Source organism: Crocodylus porosus, unplaced genomic scaffold, assembly GCF_001723895.1.
Source record: "Crocodylus porosus isolate Cpor-Errol unplaced genomic scaffold, CroPor_comp1, whole genome shotgun sequence".
NCBI classification, from domain to species: Eukaryota; Metazoa; Chordata; order Crocodylia; family Crocodylidae; genus Crocodylus; species Crocodylus porosus.
The window spans coordinates 37,572,564-37,597,434 of NW_017728949.1; the positions used below are offsets into that span (position 1 = coordinate 37,572,564).

The following is a 24,871-nucleotide window of genomic DNA, read 5'->3' on the forward strand; positions in this document are numbered from 1 at the left end:
TCTGGTTGGTTATAATGCTGGCATTTCGATAAAGATGCAGCTCTTCTCAAGAGACTGAATTGGGAATTGAGTTCAGGTAACTTTAATATGAGTATGGCTGTCCCAATTCAGTCTTCATGGTACTGAAATGCTCATCATATTGCAATTTTAGCTCAGAATGCCTGGCAGTGAGTGATTGTCACTGTTGAAAAGAGGGTCCATGATTATAACAATCAAATAAAATAGTTTGCCAGAGGGAAGACTGGCTTGACAGGATGGTCCTTTTCTGGGTGAAAGGGAATGGTAGCAATTGTTCCCTTTCTTCTTTGTTTATATCTTTCTTTAAGTGCTAACAGTTGGAAAATGGATCATCATATATTTAATAAAAGTAATGTTTGTATTGTTCTCTGTTAGAAAGGCACGGCTGACTTAGCAATGAAGCTGCTGCAGAAAAAATCCTACCTTCACAAAATATCAGGGCAACGAGGCTGTGTTAAGCAAAACTGGCTTCAAAATGAAAATTCTTCCTGCAAAAGAAATTCTTACCTTTAAAACTTCTTTGTCCTTAATCAGCACGACAAGTAAAAAGAAATGTGAAGAAAAAAAATCAAAACTGAGTTTTTTGTCTTGACAGCTTCCTGTAGACGGCAGAAAATTTAGTCTGAAATGATTTTTCCTGGAAGGCAGTGGGGGAGGGTAAGGCCCCTCTTGACTGCTCATCTTCCTCCTCGCTCTAAGCTTCCCCATCTCTTCTCCAGACTGACTGCTGATAGGGACACTCAACCTTTTCCAGCCAGCTAAGAGGTCCAGCTGGCATGTTCCACCTTTCTTCCCCTCTGTGCATCGAGGCTGTGATAGAGAAGCACATGTGCTGAGTTGCCCAGCTCTTTTCCTTCCCACTGCCTGGCTGTCTCTCCAGCAATCAGGTTTAAGGTAGGCAGAGAACTTGATTGCTGAGGAGGTACAGCAGGGGCTGTCATGTTAAGTCCTGTGGCAAAAGACTATTTCGGTGCTGATGCAATGGGAGACAGACAGGTTTTCATTGAACTGTGCCTGTTAGGCTGGTGTCAAAACATGCTGGGTTGCCTACTAGCTCACCTGGTAAGCTGATGGGGAGCTGCAAGTTTGAAAGCGCTGCAGTTCCTTGGAGGCCTTGCCCCTGGTTCCTTGGGAGCCTTCCCAGACAACTGCCATGGGCTGACAAAATCCCTGTTCTGAGAGAACCCAACAAGTGGCTCTCCCCCCCAGATTTCCAGGTTTACTTTCTCTAACGCTCTGAGCATCTGGAAACCTAGGCGATATTTCAAATACATCTAAGTATCTAAATAAACTTGTTTTGGCTTTTCCTGTTTTTCAGGAAACTTCGAAATTAAGCCTTTGGTTCAATTTCAAAGCTATTTTTTACTGTTATTATTTTCTTAATGTTAGAAGCTCCTGTGGAATAGGAATTCCAGTTGCCAGCCAGCTTTCCTGCTCATTCTCTGGGTCATTTCTGCGCACGGAGAGTGGTATATATCTAAATTTGATTCATACTGGAAATGTCTGACCGTTTCTTTCCCCTACCTTGACTCTGGGCTGTTGGGCTATCACCTAGTCCTTTTGAATACTGACACCAGCATCATCTATATGGTACCTTACTTGTCCTTCTGACTTCAATCAGGAACTTTCAAAATATCTCCGCTGCTCCCACTGATGCATGTCAAATTAAGCTACTTGTCTTTAACTGTCAAGTCTTGCCCATCTAGCACCTGACCTTTTCTCTATTCTGCCTCCTTTCACTCTCCCAAGTCACAGCATCTTCTCTACACAAGGCCCTTACATGTACATTTCCAGTGCTTATCTGCATATCTGCATATTTCCATATTTGAAACTTTTCCTTAGTGCATCAAACACCTATCTCCTCCAAAACACTTCTGCAGACATCCATCTTTCAAAGATATACAAGCTCAGCCCTCTCCTCAAGGACTTCTTCATGGAATAGGAAAATAGTAGAGATGGTGATGGTGGGTTACAGAAGTGTGTTGATCCACTAGACTTCACCCTTGCATGTCCACTGAAAATGGCCGATGAGCTATAGGAGTTCCCAACCAGGGGAAAGATATATTCCCTCCCGAGCATCTGTATAGGTACTGCTTGTTGCTTGCATTTTGTGCAGAGGACCAGAATTATAGCTACTAGTCAACATAAAAAGCAATGTGGGCCATTTCCCCCTTTTTCTCCTGCAGTGATCTGCACAAACCTGTTAATCAAATGAAAGGAACACAAACTAGAAAAAAACAGTATTGCTGTTGAGTTTGTGACATGGACTAGGGACAGAAGTTACACATGAACTGGAATAACTGATTAGAAACTGGTTTAAATCTGCAACACAACAGAAGTTCAGTGCACATAAACCACTTTCAAAGTGGCTGAAACTGTTTTAAGATAAACCTGGATGGATGTAGTATCAGACTTAACTGATTTAGGTTAAATAGATTTATTGAACTTCTGTCCCAGATCCCTCGAGATTCAAGTTAACACACAGTTCTCCAGCATCCCAGGATGCTTTGCACAGGGTGGCCAGGCTGCCCTTGGCCCAAGCTGTTTGCTCCATCTGAGCAAGGAGGCATGCTGTTGCACCCCTGGGCTTCTGGCCTGGGCCACTGAAGACGTGTGGCTGCATTTCTGGAATCAAAAGTGAATGTTAATTCACATGCTTATCAGTTCAGTGTACACAGCTTAGACTAACCTGTGAAGATTGAATTGATTCAGCCTCAGGCCTTTGGACTATCTGTATTTATCCCTGCAGACTTTAAGAACATAAGCAGAGTCAGATCAATGGTCCATCTAGTCCAGTATTCTGTCTCTGACCATGGCAGTAGTAGATGCTTTAGAACAGAGCTGTCCAACAAGCAGTTTGCAAGGCTGCATGTGGCCTGTGTAGGGTTCCCCTTTCCTCCTCCAGATCCACTTCAAGCCTCCACTCCTAGGTGCCCAGAGAAGCCCATAGATTGAGGGGTTGGGAGACCTGAGGCCCCTTCACAGTGCAGGGGTTCCCATATAGCACAGCACAGAGTGGAGCTGCACTTGGGTACCCACTGGGTGGTGTATAGCCTGGGCGGCATGCAGCCCATATGCTGTGAGCCAGGTACTCATAAGTTGGACAGCCCTGCTTTAGAGGGAGCATATATGAGCAGAGTATATTTAAAATGATCTATCCCCTGTCATACCTTCCCTGGTGGCATCATTGGTTTAGGGATGTCAGAAAATACATCCCTCAGTGTTCTTTGTTCCTTCCAACATATTTGCTAGTGTTTATTCAATGTAGATTTTAAATCTTGCAGGAAAAGGTGCCTCCACCATTCCTGGGAAGGCAGTTTTAGTAGAAGAAGCCTGATAAAATGTATTGTCTGCAAGTCATAACCTTATAATCCATTCATATGGAGGGAAGGGGTGCCTGTGTGTATGACTATATTCATAAGTGGTAAAAGAATGTGTTATATTTTCATCAGGATATTTAAATATTCACATCTTTTATTTGAAATCCTATTCTTACAGAGCTCTTGGAAAAGTCTCTGGCCCTCTTAAACAAAAGCCATGAACTGACTGGATTCATAGATGAGTTCAAATCTGATGGGCCAAATATAAATCCTGAGTTGATTCAGGGAGCTCACAGCAGCTGCTTGAAAATTGACAGCCTCCTTGAACTGTTACAAGACAGAAGAAGGCAACTGGACAAATATCTTAAGCATCAACGCCAAGGGCTGAAGCAGGTTCTTCAAATTTGTCAGTGGCATCACCAAGAAAACCAGGTATGAAGCACAGCATTTAGGCCAGCTCCAGTAAAATCAGAAGACTGCTTTACAGGGTGGAGAAAGTTACGGGAAAGGGGATTTAAATATATTTTAAAGCAGATATTTCACACCTTCTTTCTGGGTTTTCTTAATGTTTGAGTGCTTGGCTGCAACTTCAGTGTCATCTTAATGTAGGGTATTTTTAAATGTGCTATTCTAAGTTAAAAAAGAGGGAAAACAGAAATTCTATCATGTTGGTAACATTCTGACCCTTCACACAGCTTGGAAGCAGGGTTTGGCCTTTTGGATTTTCAGCACAGATTTCTAAATATTTGAGCTAGTAAAGTAATTGGTAACAACTAGTAGACTGTTTTCCTCTTGTTGGATCAGTTAATAGAAAGGACTGATGCATATTTTTCCAGTGGGTATTGCTGACAGCAGAGAAATACAGAAACCTGGAACTCATTACTTCAATTCCAGGATCTGACAGGGGAGCATTCTTCACTGGTTAATGATCTGTTTGTCTCATAACACCAGTGTTCTCCTGCTTCCCTCTTGTCATGTCCTCCTCATCCTCCCTTGTTCGGTCCCCATCCTTCTCTGTTACTTACCAACTCTTCTGCATGTGTCCTGCTTTCTTTCCCCCTTTGCCTATGCATGCCCAAGATCTTCCTCTCTGTACTCAGTCCCCACTCCCCTCTTGTTCTTATCTACTCCCTCACCCTGACCCTTTGCACTCCTTTACATTCAAATCAGGCATTTTTCTTTCTCCTCTTACCTCTCCTCCATGCTGGTTGGTTCCACTTTCCAGTACAGACAATTAAATGTGACTGTTTTCATTCCCCTTGCCTGATGCCCCAGCAACTTCTTAAAGCCAGGGAAAGTCCTCCATAGAAAACATGGTTAAGGAGGGTGAAATATTTAGAGTATTTATTTGCCAGACTGCAACAGATCTCTATGAAAAATTCTGTTTACATATGCTCACTAAAAGCTCATAACTGCTAAATTTGGGTGAGTTTTCACAAGGGCCACAGACAGCCCCTTGTGTTTTACTCAAAGTGCTCATCTCAAATACCAAGACAATCCTTCATCTTAATGTAACAATTATAAGAGCAGAAGAAAATACATGTATTTCCCTAACTTCATTCTCAGAACACGGAAAATTGTACTCTGAATGGGTCATGTTTGGCAAAATAAATGGAAAGTTCTGTAAGTTCCAGCCCCATGTATATGTTTTACAGTTGGGTACCTTATCTATTATAAACACTCTCATCTGATTATCCAAATAAAGTACTGTATAATTGGCAAGGTATAGAGGGGGCTTCAAAATTTATTCTGAAACATCATATACTACTAATGTTCACAGGCAAGATTAGATTTATCAGTTTAATGACTAGATGGATCAGCATACAGTATGCTGTGTTCCTATGGAAGTGTCATGATTTCATCATCTGGCAACAGAATAGTGGGGGGCAGCTGGTCACTCACTGGGAACCGGCTGCTCAGCTGCTCCCACAGCCTGTGCATTCAGGCTCTAAGCCCTCCACCAGACAGCATGCACATTCGGTTCTATTGTGACATAATCTAAAGCACTTTCAATAAAGCACTGTACTTACTGTGCTTCTGCTTCAGACCTTTAGAACACCTGTATTTAGCCACTGATACCACTTTGATTGCTGTTTTGGGGGAGGAGGGGGGCTGTTGCTTATGTCACTAAGAAAATGTCCAGAGAAAAAGTATTCCTTGAAAAGTAATGTTGTTTCAATTCTTAATATCCTATGATAATTTCTCAGTGGCTACATCTAAAGTATCCAGATCAGTTTAACTAAATGGATCTTATTTTCCTAGAAAATTTGTTTTTTCTGAATCCTTCCTTTAAAGTTGGAAGAATTGTGAGTCACTTGTGAAATTTTCTTCACATACACCCTCATCTTCACCTATGCTTTTTCTTCACCTATGCCCTCATCTTGACAAATCCAAATTATTTTAGTTATTTGCACATGGGAGAGGGGTTTCAGACATAATTATTTTCAGGAAATACTGAACATCCTACATTAGGTTAGAGAGAAAAAATATGCTGACTACTGAATTTACTTTAAAAGAAGTTTTCAGAATCTCTAAAACAAGGATTCAGGATTCCACAGATGCATCTCGAGCAGGTCCAAGGAGGTGATCCTCCCCCTCTATGCGGCACTGGTCAGGCCGCAGCTGGAGTACTGCGTCCAGTTCTGGGCGCCACACTTCAAGAGGGATGTGAACAACATGGAGAGGGTCCAGAGGAGGGCTATTCGCATGATCAGGGGGCAGCAGGGCAGGCCCTATGAGGAGAGGCTATGGGACCTGAATCTGTTCAGCCTCCACAAGAGAAGGCCGAGGGGGGATCTCGTGGCCTGTTATAAACTAGTCAGGGGGGATCAGCAGGCATTGGGGGAGTCCCTGTTCCCCCAAGCACTGCCAGGAGTGACCAGGAATAACGGTCACAAGCTGGCAGAGGGTAGATTTAGGCTAGATATCAGGAGGCGCTACGTCACGGTCAAGACAGCTAGGATCTGGAACCAACTTCCAAGAGAAGTGGTGCTGGCTCTTACCCTGGGGGTCTTTAAGAGGAGGCTAGATGTACACCTTGCTGGGGTCGATTGACCCCAGTAATCTTTCCTGCTATGGCAGGGGGTCGGATTAGATGATCTACTCAGGTCCCTTCCGACCCTAGAAACTATGAAACTATCTCCATTAACAAGGCAGAATTTCATAAATTGGGGAAATTTACTATATAATTCCTGCTCAAAGATGGATAATTATCTTTGATTTTTTTGATTAATATATTGTATTCAGTCTGCCCGGCTGAAATGAATCTGGAATCTTTAAGGAATCGTGGAAAATCTGTGCTAGCCATTGCTGCTTAGTGGCTTCTGTGATCTGGGACAGAAGTTCAATAAACTGATTGAACCTAAATCAGTTAAGTCTGATACTACATCCATCCAGGTTTCTCTTAAACCAGTTTCAGTCATTTTGAAAGTGGTTTATATGCATTGAACTTTTGTTGTGTTACAGATTTTAACCACTTTCTGATCATTTATACTGGTTTATGTGTAACTTTTGTCCCTAGCCTCAGCGTTCAAATCCATTTCCTAATAGATGTTTACATCATAAAACCTGCCATTACAACTGACATTACTGACAACCTTGCTGATCATTTGAGGAAAGGAGCCATAACTTGAACAGAATGCTAGTTGAATTCAACTTCTCATTTGTACATGTGGCCCAAAGTTGATATAGGCTAACATGCAGGTTATAGGATTGTTCTCACCAGACTAGAGTTTTCTGTATCTGAATAAGATATTATTAGCGTGCTACCTTACATGATTATTATTTTAAAACACAATTAAAGAAAAATAAATATTGGGATATAAACTGGTAGATTTTTTTCTTTGTTTTAGACTTTATGCATATACATTTTAAGGACGTGGCAAAAGTTTATTCTCAAAGCTTCTTGGTGGACCTGAATTCTGCTCTCTGTATGTGTGCTGAATTTTCATTAATGTCAAACAAAGCTTACATACTCCATTTGTATGCTACATTTATATGCATTGCTTAAATATTACACATAAGCAGGACAGTGTGTTTTGCTCCCATTGACATTAATGGGAGTGCAGGGGATGCAGAGAGAGCACAATATGAGAGCCAAGCTCTGCTGTGCAGATCTGAGAGTAGATTTTTACTCTTAATGCTGCCTCTGTTTTTTTAAGATTAAATGTAAAAAACAGAAATCTGGCTAATCTGTTTTTTTTAAAGCAAAGTCAAGCAATTGCAAAGATCATAATGTGTTTCATAGCTCTAAACAACCAAAAATGCAACATCTTCCTTCTACCTCTAATTGGAATGTGATGGTCTGTGATAAGCATCAACATAACCCATTTTTCTTTATCAGTATTTCCAATGTGTAAAAAGGTATTCTGCTTTACATTAAAGGAATACCTAACCTTCCTTTTCAGAAACAGCAGCGTCTTTTATTTCACTGATAATCTCCTTCATTAATGAAAATCAGAGGCAGATTGGGCTATTTTGTGCATAATTAATTATCTTGGCAAGAAGATTTATGAATGTAATTTTTCTCAGTTGCTCCAATCATGCTTATATGTGACAAACAGATAAATTAAACTTAAGCTATTCAGGGTCCTTGGGTAAAAGGTAGTGTCAAGGGCACAAATAAGAGCTAAATAAGACTTATGGGGTAGTGAAGCACACAGATCACCAGTCCATGAAGGAGTACAGAGAGGACATGATTTTGTTTAGAAGGAAAAATATAAAATGGTATTCATTTTCAGAAGAGATAACTCTCAGCTTTCTCATCCCTTTCCTCAAGTTTTCATTAGCAGCAATTTAACTGACATAAGAATAAATGTTTATAGCTGGATGATTTAAAGGCTCTGTTATCACATCTTTACCCACATGAATGCAACCCATTTTTTTTCTGCTAATCTTCACACAGTGAGATGGCTGATAGTTTCATACTCTTGAAAGAATGCCAGCGTACAAGACTGTGAGTGCAACAGAAGGGGAGAAGGGGAGGGTAAGAAGTTTGACCATTGCTGTCTGAAAGAAGATTTCAAACAGGGACATTGACTTTGCCATTTTTAATATCTGACACAGCAGGAGGCTCTACAAACCCTGATGTGCAGTATGCACAAGTCTAGCAGGGTACTTCCAGCGGTGGCTAATGCACCAGAACTGCCATGATTTATGGAAGAACTATCTAAACACAATCTACTTTTGCTCCTTCTGTGTTCTTCCTGATTTTCCAAAAGCTCACTCCCCAGGGGCCCTGCTACTGCTGTCAGTGAGAGTGAAAAAGGAACATGTTTACAACTTAGATAATTTGGAGACAAACTCAGACTCTTTTACTTAATTCAGAAAATTATTAGAGCACCTAAACTTTTGCATAGAATTATTTATGAGTCTTTGACTCCAATTTTTTCATCACTTTCTGAAAAATGCTTTTTTCATGAAGATCAACATCTATTTCATTTCCCTCCAAAGGCAACCCTGTTTGGGTCTGATCATTGTTAAAGTATTAAACACTGCTCAGTCATTTCTACTGTATGATCCTGTGCTAGTTACCTGGGGTGAAATTTTGGCCCCATTGAGTTTAATAGGAATATAGTGATTGACTTAATTGAGGCCAGGATTTTTAACTCTAAGATCTGGGAATTTTTTGATTCTGATATTTGTGGTTTAGTCTCATTTGCTGCTGATACCATATATAGATCTGTGGAACACTGTCTCCTTTGAATACAAGACCTGTATCCAAAACGATAGAGAGATTAGCTCAAAGCAATACCATAACCCCTCCATCCTAGTTTTTCCCAAGAATTATTATATTTTTGTTAGAGCAGCATAAGTCCATGCAAGATGCTTGATTATAAAACTTAAATTATGATAAAATGTAAGTTGGGACCAGCTCTCAGTGGAGACGCATGGGTGGAAGCCCATTGTGCCCTCGAGAGCAGAAGACCCCCGGTGGACCCTCCAGCGGACCCCGACAACCCAGTGCAGAGCCAGGAGGTAAGCAGGGACCACAGTGGGTGGGCAGGAGCAGTGGTGGGAGGCAGCTGAGTGGAGCTGAGAATGGTCATGCCCTCCCCTCCCAGCTCCTACTTAGCCCAGCCCCCCAGGAAGCTGTACGAACAGAGAGCAGAAACAGCCGTGCTCTGGGCCTAGCACATGAGTTAGCATGGGAGTTCGAGCGGGAGGGGCATGAGACTCTAGGTGGTGAGCCTGAAGAGAAGTGTTGACACAGCAGTAGCCTGAACTACTACCTGTGCAATGTTGGGGACGTGTCGCACACCAAGGATTCCCCCTGAAGCTGGAGCTTCCCCCTCTGATACCACTGAGGCCTCCACCCAGACAGAGGCCGTGGTTCAGGCTTCCACCCAGATGGAGGGCCTGGTTCCCAGCTGTAAGGGCTGCCCAGCATGTATGCAGGCATCTGAGAACAGGAGCAAAGACACTTCCTGTTGTGGGGTGTGCGCTACAATACAGTCTCTAGGATGCCAAATAAGGAAGCTCCAGGCTGCTGTGCAGAGGCTGCATACCATCAGGGATGGTGAAGAGGAGATTGATGCCTATTGCCAGGCTCTTCACCAGAAAAATGAAGAGGAAAGAGCAAGGATGACTGGCAGGATGAGGGTGGACAAGTGGAGCTACCACAAAGCCCAGCCAGGGGTCACTTGGACAAAGGTTGTCTCCAGCCCCAGAGGCATGCTGCAACAGGGTCATCACCCCCCTGGAACTTTACAAGAGATACAAACTCCTTGCAGCATCAGCAGAACCAGCAGAGCCAGGAGAGGCACCAGCTCCAGCACTTATGGAAGGCAGACAACCAGCAACCACCCCCAAGAAGAAATACAGAGTGGTCTTTATGGAGGACTCCATCTTAAGGGGGACAGAGAGAGGAATCTCAACAGGAGAGCTGGTCTCAACAGGTCTGCTGCCTCCCAGGGGCCTGTATCCAGGATATAGCTGAGAGGATCTCTAAACTTATCTGGCCCTCTGACCACTACCTCATGCTCCTCATCCATGTGGACACAAATGACACCGCTTGGAGCAATCCCAGCTGGGTCATGAGTGATTACAGGGCTCTGGGAGATGGGCTTAGAGGATTGGCAGTGCAGGTAGTTTTCTCCTCAATTCTCCTGGTTATGGGTCATGGGCACAGGAGGGAGAAATCTATTGAAGAAGTCAACAGAAGACTGCGGCGTTGGTGTCATCACAAAACCTTCAACTTTTTCAATCACAGTCCACACCTTAGAGAGAGAGGCAGCAGTTTGTTGGGAAGGGACAGTCTCCACCTAACTCTGATGGGCAAGAAGCTTTTCTCGGCCAGAATAGCTGATCTGCTCGACAGGACTTTAAACTAAGATCACTGGGGGATGGGCAATCACCAGTGCAAGCCAAGAAGTGACAACCACAGAATCAGCAGGTCTGCTAACATAAGGGAATTTACTTCAGCCTAGCAGGGGGACATATGTAGATGCGAGACATTTCCTGCAGAGCTAGTTAGTCTTCTGTGCAGTAAATGTTTCATGAAGATGCACCCACTGTTAACCCGCTTAGTCTTAAGACTCCCCAGCGTGGTGATATATATATCCTCAGAACCTTATTTTTACTGATAAATTAAAATTAGACGTGGGGCTGCATGGGGTGGGCAGCAGTGGCAAGGAGACCCCGGCATGGAGCTCTGCTCCTTGCAGAGCCAAGTCATGCAGCATAGATTCCCCAGCCCCTGGTTCGATTCCCCAGGCCCAGTTCAGTTCCCCAGCTCCAAGTTCAATTCCCCAGCTCTCTGATCATTCCTCCAGCTCTTCCTGGGAGGCGTGGGCCCCCAAATCTGTGTGCTGAGTTTCAGCAGGCTACAGCTGCAGGCTGGGGTCAGCGGTAGCACCACAGTCTTCCCAGCACTCAGTGTGAGTTGTGCTGAGCAGCTGTTGCTGGCCACAGTCTGCAGTGGCAGTCTGCTGAAACCCTGTGCCCAGATTGGGGGCCTGCACCCCCCAGGAAGAACTGGGGGAAGTGGTCAGAGATCTGGAGAATCGAACTGGGAACTAGATGTCAATATCAGAGCAATAACCCTCCTCTTTCCCCTCCCTCTTCTTAGTTTTTGTTCCCTGCAAGCCCAGCTCCAAAACTCCAAAATTCTCTGAAACATTTCCAAAAAGTTTTGGAGCCTTCCATTTCAATTTGGATTTGGTGTTTCGGGTGCCAGAATGGTCCAAAACACCTCTGAAATGAAATGGCTGCTAAAATTTCGCACAGCCCTAATAAATGGTCAGATACATAGGTTAGAAAAATCTATGCAATTGATGCTAAGCAAAAACCAATTTATGGTGAATATGGGTATATTGTTTGAGACTAGCTCATCTGTGTAAAAATATGCCTTCTGTAGTTCAGCTCATGAAAGTCAAACTACATGCTGTAAATTGGTAAAGTTAGATTAAATTTATGGTGGATGTAGAGATAGAATTAGTCAGTTTTTTCTTAGATTTTCAGAAACTTCCTTTCTCTGCTAGTTCTGCCCTTGTTTCAAATCTAATACAAATGGAAAACCTCCCAAGTAGTATGCTGAATTCTCAGAAACATACTCAGCACAAATTCTGAGTTAGTGCATTTAATGGAAAGCTGTACCTCTCAGAGATCCTTCCCTTATGAAACCTGAGATTGCATTAAGGGCAATTTTTTTTGCTTTACAAATTGCCATCAAATTGTGATTGAAAATAATAACAATAAATGGCAATTTTCTTTTTCAGGGTTATTTATAGATATTAAGTAATAAAATATTGCTGGTCCCTTTATAGAGAAGAACAGGTGCAGAGAATTAAGATAACAGTGAATTCATTTTCAAAGCCAGAATAGAAATGCAGAAGTTATTGCCTTATTAGTTTTTCCATTAGAGAAGCTAGGTTTTGAGTGGCAGGGTTAACATAGGCCAAGGGTGAGCAGTCACACTTGAGTAACTATACACACAGGTGCTGTACATGTCCCTGTGTAGTCCTAGGATTTCTGTGGCATTATCCCTTTGGCACTTTGTACTTCAGTAAGCTGGACTTCCTTATAATTCTTTCCCAGTGAATTGTGGATAAACTCATATGAGCACATGGTAGAAAATGTGAAAAGGCATTTGAGGTAATATAGCCTGCATCCCCCACAGCAAAGCAGGTAGATACACCTGAGTTAAGATCCTCGTTCCAGTTTTAGCCTACTAACTGCAGCCAAGCCAGCTATCCTAGGTCAAAAGCACCACTAAACAAGGGAGACAAGTTTTTGATTGGATAGTGAAGGGGGTTAGCTGAAACAGCTGTTTAAAATTCCAAGTTAACAAATCAAAGAAGACAGACTTGTTTATCATGTTATATAATACACCATGATTCCAGTGAACTGGCCAAAATGCTTTTGACTTCAAATTTAATTGGTACTGTATACCAAGCGTGTTAGTCAATAACCTAATGTTTCTTAGGCTGCTGACACACATCATTTCTGTAATGTTACAAAGTCTGTAGCACTGCAAAAATAAATTGCTCTGGAGCTGCTTTAGGAGTAGCAGATTTGCTCATGAATAGTAACAGCTCTGCTCTAGGTTCCACTGCTAGAAGCCTCTCCTGCCCCAGGGGTGGACTGGCTGTATGCCAGCCCCAGCCCCAGATCCTTAAAAGCCTGTGGCCATGCTGCAGCTCTGGGGCACATGTAGGCAACCTGTGGCCACAGCTGGCCACTGCTTCCCCCAGCACAAGCCACAGGGCACCTGCAACAGCACTGCCCAGTGCCGCTTCCTGGCACAGCAGTGCTGCACAACTACCAGGACTGTGCCAACCAGATATGCAGGGTGCTTCAGGTACCTGCCAGGCCTGGCAGCACCCAGGCCCAGCTGCAACCAGCTTCTGGCCATTGAGGGCAGCTCCACCTGGCTGCAGGTGACCCACAGCAGCCTACCTGGACCCTGCAGCTGCTGTCTGGCACCACCTAACCACACAGCTGCCAGTCCTATGCTGTGCCCCAGCACAGGGCACTGGGACAGCTGCACAGAGGCCTAGTGAGCTGTCATGAGATCCACACTGGCATCCTTCCTGATGCCACACACCACCACCCAGGGCCCCAGCTGGTCCCAGGAGACTACAGAACTGATTGCATTGTGGGGCAAGGCTGAGATGCTCAGACAGTTCATGTGGGGCAGGGACTCCAGTGCCTATATTTATGAGGAGCTGTCAGGCCATTTGCAGACACATAGGCATGACTGGTCAGCACACCAATGCCTCATAAAGGTCAAGACCTTCTGGGCACAACAGGTCACCATCACCAACCACAACCATCAGTCGGGGACTTCCTGCAAATCTATGCCCTTTATGCGGCAACTGGATGACATTCTAATGCCCTCACCATAGCCATGCTGTGTACTTGAGCACAGGTAGCCTGCCTGAGCCTCTGCTACAGCCTGGCATCCATGGTGACATGTCACCAGTGGAGGGCCCCTCAGGCTGCCAGCAGCCCATCCTGCCAGGCTCCTCACCCCCAGTGTCATCCAGCAGCTCTGGGACCCTGGGCCAGCACCTGCCCTGCCAGCTCCATGGCCTCAGCCCTGCCCACAAGACCAGACTGGCCATGGCATCACTGGCCACCAGCAGCTCCAGCTCCTCCCCAAAGGGTGCCCCTGCCCAGACAGCTGGATGCTGCACCCCTCTGACTCAGGACACCTCTGGAAGCCACATACCATCACTGCCATCAGGGACCGACCTGAACTGCTGGGCACAGCAGCCCTGCTCACTTGGTAAGCCTCACACTAGGGGGAGGGCCCTCCCTGCCCTGGTGCCTGCCTCTGCCCCACCCCCAACCCCTGCCCCCACTCTCTGCCTGGCCCAGGCATACTTCCCTGGTCCCTGAGTTCCCTTCCCACAGCACGCAGGGAGGCAGGAGACAGTGCAAAACTTGAAGAATACTGTGTCCCCACAGCTAGGCAGACATGGGCCTCTCACATGCTGAGGGATGTGTTGATGCCATCATCAATGTCCTCCTTGGCTGTAGGCATCAGGAAGTTGCAGGGCAGTGTGGGCTTGCCCACTGCACCATCAATGCTCAGGGTCCCATGCCAGGTGTTCAGGGGCACCCAGGGCACCATGGCCATCTGCAGCAGATGGGCAGCCCCTGGCCCATGCTTCTTGCACCACACCTGAGACACTCACAGCAGGGGTACACTCAAGGCACAGCACCAACATGGGGGGGGCAGGCCCCAAGGTGCCTCCCTAGAGAGGCATCCCAGTCATCCTGGAGCCCCATATCCCCTGAGGACAATTCCATGGGCTTGGTGGCATCACAGCAGACAGTCTGGCCTGCAGGAGAAGGAGTGGGGGTGGCTGTGGAGCTGTGGCAGTAGGTGGGACCAGGCCTGTCCTAGCCTGGGAATAGGGAGACAGGCTGCCTGCAGAAAGCACTCAGCAGCCCACTGGCCCATGAGGAATAAGCAGTGAGGGGGACTTAGCCAGCAACCGCCTGGGCCCAGGCCTGCCTGGCTGATTTACTATGATCTGTGGGCACCCATAAATGCATGGTCTGGTACAGAGCATCTTATCTTAGAAATGTTGCAAACTCTCACAAACAGCTTCTTCTCATGGCTCTGTAGGTCCTGCAACTGAATGTGTGGGGGAGACAGCAGTTGGTAGGTGGAGGTAACTCAAGGTCACTACCAGCCTCAGCTGGTGTCCTGCAAATGCACCAGCTCTACCAGAGAAAGGCCAGGACTGAACCCTCCTGCTGAACTGACTGGTGATGGTATACAAAGAGCATTTGGCAGACTCATAGGCATGACAGATGGAAGATGTTGCCCAGAAGTAGGCATGGTGTGGAAAGGACATTGCCCAGCAGGATGCTTGTCAGGCAGAGGATGCGGCCCGTGAGGAGGAAGGGGAACAGGCAGACTGAGAGTTCAGGGTGAGGTTCCTAGTCCTGGAGAAGCACCACATAAAGGCTCTGGAGCACCAGGCTGTGCTTGTGGAGGACTGCTGGGCGCTGGACACCATCCTGGCTCTGGCAGTTGCCTTCATGATACCCACTGCCCTGCCCCCAACTGCAGCCCCACGTGCCCCCTGGCAGCCACCCACTTCTCAGCAGCAGGTTTCCCTGTGGACCTGGGTGGAAGTCCAGCACCACCTTCACTGGCCAGGAGTGTCAGCTCCAGCTTCCGCCCTGGGTCCCCCACCACCCAGCCTCATCCCACCCACCTAGGCCCAGCCCTACCACTTGCCCCAGTTCCACATGGCCAAGGAGCAGGAGCTACGTGCAGCAGGGCCAGCATTATGCATGGGTCCTTTTGGCTCTGGCCACTGGCTGCTGGAGGGGGAGATGGGTGTGCTGAGAAAGCAGTGGCTGCCATTGACCCTGGCTGAGCCCCCTGGCCATTGGGTTCTCCATGGTATACTCACCAACAGGTGCATGGCCAAAGGCCAGATGCTGTGTATCTGTCCCCAGGCTCTGTCCCCATCCCATGGCCCCCCACTCCAGGAGGGAATGCACAACCACAACAATAGAAATAGTTTGCATGGGGAAGAGGGTATTTTATTGGTAGTGGGTGGCGTGGGGGGTATAGGGGTGCTGTATGGATAGAGGGATGTGGGGATGGCCTCTGTTGTGGGGGAAGAAGGGGGTCTGTTTCTGTGAGGGGAATATATGGCTTGTATGAGAACTATCCACAATGTGCATGGTGCTGGGGGTGTGTAGCGGGGCAGAGGTACATGGACGGCTGTCCAGGCAGGGAGTGCAGAAAGAGGTGGTCGACCAGCGCCTCTCATACCCAGTGCCTTGGCCCCCACTAGTGGGTGTGCAACTTGCCCAGGGCCTTGGCGGGGTGAGCCCACCATTGTCACTGCCACCACAGCTGGTGGTCCCATTGCCAGGCACCTCTGCCCACTGCATCTTCTCCACCCAGGCTTCACAAAACAGTTCCCCCCAGGCCTCGCAGATGTTATGCAGCAGATAGGCTGCAACAATGACCCGAGTTAAGCTGGCCTCAGCGAACTCGAGGTGGGTGTGAGGGTGCACCAGTATCTCTTCATCTGACCAGAGGCATACTCCATGAAGGCACAGGTCTGGCCCACACGCTGGTTGAAGTGGGCCTGGTGGGGTCCAGCTAGCCAGTCTAGGGTTGCATGAGCCACGGAAGGAGTGGGTAAGTGAGGTCACCAGTGAGGAGGGGAGGGACCACACTGCACCCAGCTGAAGGAACAGTACCCCTGGAATGAAGTTCCTGCTCTGTACCAGGGCTGACAGGATGGAGTTCTGAAACATGTGGGCATTGTGGAAACTGCTTGCCCAGCCGGCACTCAGATTCATGAAGGTTGTTGATGATGGCTTGGAGCATGACAGATGGAAGCTCCCCCCACACCTTTCTCTCCTGGCTGTAGTAAGAGCAGTTGCCATGGAGCAGGCAGATGATGGGGATGTGGGTCCTGTCCAAGGTCCCAATGCACTGAGGGAATCCCAGGGCATGGAACCCCACCACCACCACCAGGGGGTCATACACATGGAATACAGTATGCCCCAGCACATCCTGGAGGGCACTTCACACCTCCAGAATGGCCTCCCTGGTGGTGGCCTTGCCCATGCTGAATAAGTGGCCAATGTAGCAGAGGCCAGTGGGCATGGCCAGCTTGAGCTGGGCAATGGCCAGCCAGGTTTCTGCAGGGCGGGACTACTGTATGGCAGTGTCCTGCCACTCCAATTGCAGTCAGAGATGCTCCAGGAGGTCCTGGAAGGTGGTCCAGATCATCTGATATGTCTCCAGCCACTGTTCATCATCCCAGGTGGTCTGGACAATGTGCAGCCACCAGTCTTGGCTGGCCAGGTGGCCCCAGAGGCAGTGGGACTTGGGGTCCAGGAGGGTGTGGATGGCTCTGGCAGTGGCGTCCAGGAGCATGTCATTACCATCCCTGCTGGAGTCCTGGTGGCATCTTCATGGTGGTGTAGGACCTGGAACCATGCATTGTGACTCACCAGGTGGTCATTGCATGTGGGGGAGCCTGCAGAGCCCAGGTGGCCCTGGGCCAGATGGTGGTTGCCATGGTGGGCCAGCAGGGCCAGCAACATAGGCAGCAGGAGCCTGGAGCACTGGCCGTCACTGCCAAGGGCAGCAACTGAAGTAGTCATGGTGTGGTGAGGCAAAGGCTGTGGTGAGAGAGCCACCACGTGCTGTCCCTGCACTCTGCATGCTGCTCCCAGCCAGAAAGGTGGCTGGCCAGGCAGCAGTATGCGGGTCTGCCTTCTAAAGATGCCTGCTGGCCACAGGCAGCAGCAGCTAGAACTTCCAGCTTCCCCTGGTGGTGGCAGGGGCCTGTTGCAGGGCCACAGGACACAGGAGCAGATTTGTTGCTAGGAGCAGCAAATCTGCTCCTGCTTCCCTGCATGTTTAGATGCATGCCCAGGAGCATTTACTTTCGAGTAGCTACTGCTCTCGGATCTTTTGCAGGTATAGACATACCCACTGAGATTCAACTCATTCACTCATTCTAGGCAACCTATCTTCTGCCTTAGAGGACTTTCCCCCATAAGAAGGAGATTGCACTGCTCTAACCCTATTGATGAGAGATAAATGTAATGATAACTAATATCACACTTTATGCTAGGAATGGATATACCCTTATGAGAGTGTGATTATGAACTTTATGAGTTGGGCAGCCTTCACCACAAACCTGCATTAAGTGAATGGTAGCTAAAGTCTGCCTAATGTGAGCTCACCTTTCCCAAGAAATGACAATGTCATCTGCATTCCTAAACTTGAAAGATTTCTGTGACAAAAGATCTCATTTCACATTGCCCTGATTGTATTCAATAGTTCAAAGAGAATCCAGTTATGAATTGCATTTTTAAGCTGTGCACATATAAATCTCTATATGCTTTTACATACCCAGCACAGTATAGTATTAAAAAAGAATCTGGTCTCTTGTGTAAAAAAAAGAAAAGGGGGGGGGAGGTTGGGAAAGGAAAGGAATAAATTGGAGGCACTTTACAAAACAGTATTGAGATGCAGACATCAAACTAAAATGTAATTACATTAATAATCTGTTTGCTTTCCTGGCTCTGTTGAATTCCACAGATAATTTTCCCTATGTGTTATTTTAGATTTTTTTAAAGCATTTTCAGTTATAAGTGTTCTTTTGTTTTCAGAAGATTCAAAATACATTTTAAATAAACCTCAAAGTATCCCTATAAGCAGATCTCATAAAATTCTGAGAGATGTATATCTGTGTCTACATATATTACAAAGTACTTTTAAATGGGATGTATAAGGCTAGAGGATGTAGGTAATTTTTTTGAAACTTGGAAAAGATTGAAGCAGGTCTCTTAGATACTAATAATTCATTCACAGCACTATTTTAAAATACAAAGCTTCACTCAGGGATCTTTGCCATGTGTTACTTACAAGGAATATATAAGGTACCTACTGTGAATCAAATGAAATAGATGCAAGGAGAAGTAGATGCAAGTGCAATTTGTAAGATAAATTAACTACTGTGTTTGTTTGCTGTATATACTTATTGCATAATTGTAAGCTGTAATTGTTTCTTAGACTACAAAAGATTATTCTCCAGAATTCAATTTAATAGCTTTGTTGAATTACTGAAGCTAGAGTTGGAAAATACCTATTAGATCATATGGTCCATCTAGTTTAAACTTTTTATGTACTGTTGTAATGTTCTTGGATTTATTGTCTCTGACTATACATGGAAGAAAATTTTTTAAATTAATGTGTTTCTAGGAAAAATATATAATTTCTTTACCATTTCAGAATATACACAGCTTCTCCCATGAGTTACTTGATTTTCTTTTTCTGGAATTGCACCTGCTATATTGATTAATAAAACATACTTCATATATAACAAGCCCTTTTGCTTGTATTATGTACATTGCAATACACACCCATTTGGCCCATGATATTTTTTCATCTAGGCATATGGCTTTAAATAAGAACATGAAAACACAGTACTGTGGACCAAGAAGAATTCTATTTTGCCTTTTCATATCTAAGTGTCATGTACATAAGGGCCCTGCTACATATTACATATATAACACAATTAACTGGTTAATCATCCAATAAATTTACATCAGCTACACATGCAAAGTAATTATCACACAATAAAAATGTCTATCCAGCTATAAGAAGAGCCAACCAGCTATAATGTTAGTGTTTGAAAATGGGTAACAACTCTATAGCTGGTTTCTATCCAGTTTTAATTTGAATCTGTAGCAGGGCCTTTACTGCATAAGTGCAACATTTGGCACTCAGGTGGTTTAAATACTGCTTTCACCAGCATAGTTACATTTGCCTTGTAGTAGTGGCCAAGTAGACTGTCAGGTGGAAGGGAATTGCACAGAAATGCACATAATTCCACATAATCACCAAAACCTTGGTTGAAGAAAAACCACAAGTGAGAGGTGGAGGTTCAAGCCCCTTTGGGTGAGGGGGGACCCAGAACCAGGGTTTTCCATACCCTATATGAGTGCCTTACTGAGTTAAAATTCAGAAGGGTGCTTTTCTGCCACCATTCTACTTCAGGTAATGATGCATGGACCTAGTCTGCCACACATGAAAATAAATTCTAAATTCTGACTCTGCCAAAAATGGTACTCTTGCAGGGATGTCAGTGCTGCTTAATTGTATAGAGCTGAAATAGGAGTTGGCCCTACATGCAAAATCAGGGCCTACTTGGTAGATGGCATTGGTACTAGGCCTGTAGGCCAGCTAGTATTCACTTTGGATTTGGATCCAGCCAGTTTGGGGGACAGTGTTTCAATTCAGTAATTCAAATCACTGTCCTGAATCTCCAAATCAGGCAGGCCAGGCCCATCCCCTGCCCTCTTTCCTAGCCTGGCAATGGCTGCTCCTCCCTCCCCAGCTCCTGGCGCTTAGAAAACAAAGCCCCAGCTCACTGGGTGCTGCCAGATGGGGGGGGTGATCTCTGCTGCCCCCCACTGCCTCATGCTGTTTGGGGTGCTCTGCATGAGTCCCCCTGGCTTCCCCCTGCTGTCCCAGCCCCCCCCCCCCATGGCTGCCCTGCCCACCGTGTCTCCAGCCCTTTAAAAAAAAAAAAACCTGAGAAAAACCCCTGTACTCACCATTTCTGCTGCATGGGGGGGTTATCCCTGCTGCCTCATGCCATTTGGGGGGTCTCTGCATGAGCCCCCCCAAAGCCCTGAGACTGCTGCAGGAGTGGTGAGTCCCAGGGTTTTTTCAGGTTTTTTTTCTTAAAGAGCTGGAGTTGGGGTGGGTGGGGCAGCCACAGAGGGCCTGGGGGAGCAGAAGGGGTGAGGGGGCTCATGACAGAGCCCGCCATGTGGCATGGACCAGTGGAGATTGCCCCCCTGCCCAGCAGCACCCAGTAAGTGGGGCTTTTTTTTACAGTACTGGGAGCTGAGGCAGGAGGGGCAGCCATGGGGGGGGGGGCTGGGGGAGTAGGCAGGGGTCAGGGAAGGGGGAGCAAGGAGGGGATGGGGACTGGCAGTGGTCCTCCCCATGGTCCCCTAACCTCACCCCCACCCCTGCTTACCAGCTCCGAGTCCAGCTGCAGCCACTGGGGACTGTCTGAAACATCAAAACTCTCCGAATCTTTGCTGAAGATTAGGACAGCTTTGAATCGATGCAGACCTTTTAATTGGTCCCCTGATTCAATTCAGATTCAGCCACCGAATTGAGCCGAATCTCCTCCGAATCGAATCACCACCTGTAGCTTCGCACAGCCCTAATTTATACCCTTTATATGCTTTAGCTAGTGACTGAAAATCTCATTTTTGTTTTCATTTAGGTAACATCATTGTACAAGAAAGATCTCCGAGATTACTTACGTAAGCAAAACCTTGGCTCATCGTTAACAGAAAATAAAGAGCTTCTTTGTGAACATAAGGAAATGGAATTCAAAGCTAAGGTAAGAAATGTGAAAAATACTAAATGAACCAACTGAAAAAGGAAATATCACATTTTTATATATGCATATATGTATACATCTTAATTTATACATGGTGTAGGTGAATACTCTATTTGTGTTTGTATAAGGCCCTTGCTACATGTTACATATAATACACAATTAACTGGCTAATTATGCAATAAGTTTAGACCAGTCACACATGCAGAGTAAGATCCTCCACAAATGCAAAGTAATTATCACACAATTAACTGCATAATAACACAATAAATTTAAACCAGCCACATGTGCAAAATAATTACCACACAATAAAAATGACTATCCATCTATAAAAAGAGCAAGCCAGCTATAAAGTTATGTGTTCAAAATATATAACAACTATATAACTGGTTTCTACCCAGCTTTAATTTGAATGTACACCAGGGCCCTGAGAGAGGGGTATTTGCAACGTAAGTTGTGTTACACATACAATGCTCTTGGTTTCATTTCCTAACCTTTATTGCATTAATATAAAGCAATGAGAAAGTAATTTAATACATTGTTTAATAATAATTAAACAATCTGATGGTCAGATAACCACACATAATTTATAAATAAAAGCAGAGGCTTTGTGACAAATTTTAAAGGCTAAAAGGGAAGCAAATAGAACAATTCAAGACAGTTTTGATAACAGTAAAATTTGGCAGTCAATTATCATTACAGTTGTGCGTTTTCAGTGAAATTTGATTTAAACACAGTCAATGGAACTTACATTTCAACGGGAATTTTTAGCTCTATATTTTAAATACATTCTCTTAATGAACGGGTTGCAAAAAAACCTTGCATAAAGCAAATTCACATAAAGTGAATCCATTATTACATGTAATTAATAGGGATACATACCAGCCTCACTCTACTGCCCCCACAAACCATGACAGTTTCAAGCAGTAATCACACAATACAGTAACTGCTACACGGAGAGGCTGCGAGCTTTGTTCTGCAAGCAGCAGCATGTGCAGGGGGTGCATCGCCCGGGCAGTGCGGGGCAGGCTGCCCTCTCTTGGGGGAGAGAAGCAGGATGGAAGAGAATGCTGGCTGCTCACTGCTCCTGGATCTGCCCTGCTTCCCTTCCCCAGGTGCCTCTTCAATCTGGCAGGTGCAACTTGGAGCAGCTGGGAACAGTGGGGCTGCGCAGAGGGACTGCAAGCTCCCTGCTGCACTGGGTCATGCCCGCCGAGCTGCAGAAGTTTGTGGGCAGGGAATAAAATAGAACCTGGCTGATAGGACAAACGTGCTTTGTGCAAAAGACTTTGTTCTTCTATAAGACTCATTTGTTCAGTTCCTGTTGCTGCTATGGTTTATTTAAGCGTTACCATTTATAGTTATCCATTCATCCATGCTCATAATTAATGGTTGACAATTTCAGTGTATGCAAAATAAAATACTCTTCTAATGCCTCTCTTAAGTATCCCAGTTGTTGTTTTTTTGTGGTTTTTTTGGGGGGTGGGGGTTAATCTAGAAAGATTTGTTCCTCTAAAACTGTATAACTGCATTCTTAGATTTCATAAACATTATTTCATAGACATTAGGGCTGGAAGGGACCTCGGGAGATCATCGAGTCCAGCCACCTGCCCAAAGGGCAGGAAGTCAGCTGGGGTCATAGGATCCCAGCAAGATAAGCATCCAATTTACTCTTGAAAATTTACTCTTCTGCTGTTGAATACATGTTGCTCACGACTCTAACAATGATGGTGTGAAAAAGTGATGACAAATTTTCAGGGCATTTCCAAACAAATAGTGACCTTCTCAGAGAGGTTGATGACCTGACATATCTTTGAGTCTCTCTGTATCCGGATGATGATTAATCCCCATGAAAGTCCCTGCTCTGAGGCTGCCCTTACAATTTAGTCTTTGAACTGAAAAAAAATCCCATGACTACACTTTAAAAAATACACACATCTTCATTTTGTACAGTAGTAGATCCACATGCAAGGTTGGGGTCACTGGAAAGCACTTCAATAATAATCATTATTGACTTATTTTAGTAATTTTGCATCCATATATTAAGTAATTAAGTTGTTCGTATCAACTTATGGTATCTTATTCTTTTTATATGGCTATTTTAAAGCATCATTTAGCTTTGGAAGCTACCGTTACAGAACCATACAAATTATGATTTAGTATAACTTACTTTTATCCTCCCATTGATTTTATTAGTGGCATGGTCTAGCTCAGAGAAATGAACTTTTCAGAGTGAATCTTGCTGTAAACATATGCCTGTACTTACGATGTAAAACGTAGGTACAGAAGCCAACTTGAACTGCATACTGGAAATGTATTGCAGAAAGCTGAATTACAGTTCTGGGTAGGTTACTTTGTCATACCGCTACTATGCTTATATTAAAAGCAGAAGGAAAGGGAGTTTGACACCTTGATTCCCAAGTTTCAAATAAAATGCATCAATTTAATAAGTATTCTAATAAACATTGCTAGAAAGGCCAAGCTTTATAGTAAATATTTTCATTAGACGTGCTGATTTTTTGGCCTTGGATCTAGAAACAAAAGCTGATGAACTTGACAGTTTCATTCACAGGCTAAGTAAAATTGGAATAAAACAAATATTCAATACCTGTGGAAGATGAAAATAGCATAGCACCCCTGTTGGCTATTCCACAGGGGAACATACTTGCACTTTAAACCTCCAGTCACTCATCTGTTGTTAAATGCCCTGCCTGAGGTAATTTTACTATATTTTATCTCCAAACTTTACTGAATCTCTTTAATAAGATGGGAGATGCATTTCTATATAACTCTGGAGCTACTAAATCAAGGTTCTGAAGGAGTAATCAAAAAGCCCCAAATCCTTATTGGTTCATGTGCATCTGTGTGCATATGTGTCTGTAAAATATATGAGATAACATGCAAAATACATAGCAGAGACTTAGTGCTATATAATATGAACCTAGGCTCTTACAACTGTTTAAATCCTTATTAAATTCTACCATTTAAAGTGTTCTCAGCCTTGAATCTCTACAAGGGCAGATTTTGACAGTCTCCAAATTCTGATGCTCTGCATTGTGAACATTTTAAATGTTGACTGTATGCATTATCATGTTAGGATTAAATTTGTTTCATCATGCCAAATTCTGTTTATCTTGCCATTATATTGGTAGCAGCTGTAGACATAGCTCTGAAGTGTGGGCAGATGACCACATCATGTCCAGTTAAGAGAAGAACCCTTACTCTTTGAATTGAAGCAACTTGTTACTTGTCTGCTCCTGTCTCATTGTAAGTCAAAACTAAACTATGGTAACTTAGTTCTGTTTTTTTCAAGGGTAAGTTTCACTTACTATCCCAGGACAACCAGGACCATCTTAAATGAGACATCTGTTTACAGCCCAAGTCACCCCTCCTGTTAACTCTGTAACTTGTTCATGTGTCCAGGCTCAAATAATGTTTCCAACTATAGTAACAGCAATTACTGTAATAGAATTATCACTTGAAAAGGTATAGTCATCATTACAATTAAGCCTTTATTGCCTGGCTTCCAAAATAGTAGACTCAAAAGTCATTACTCAGGTTATAGTGTAGGTTATTATTTAATCAGGTATCCTTTGTTAGTCCTTCAGCTACTTTTAACTGTCTATTTATAGAAATAATTTCTCTTTCACCAGGAAATTCCCAGAT

The 24,871-nt window shown here is 44.8% G+C and overlaps 1 protein-coding gene across 1 annotated transcript in view; it reads left to right on the forward strand.

The window, feature by feature from the left end:
* Positions 1–24,871, forward strand: part of CCDC141 (coiled-coil domain containing 141) — a 165,967-nt gene that overhangs the window by 44,943 nt on the left and 96,153 nt on the right. The window contains exons 5-6 of the mRNA XM_019554677.1: positions 3,517–3,770; positions 21,089–21,208. Of these exons, the coding sequence (XP_019410222.1) occupies positions 3,517–3,770; positions 21,089–21,208 (374 nt within the window). The remainder of the gene's footprint in view (positions 1–3,516; positions 3,771–21,088; positions 21,209–24,871) is intronic.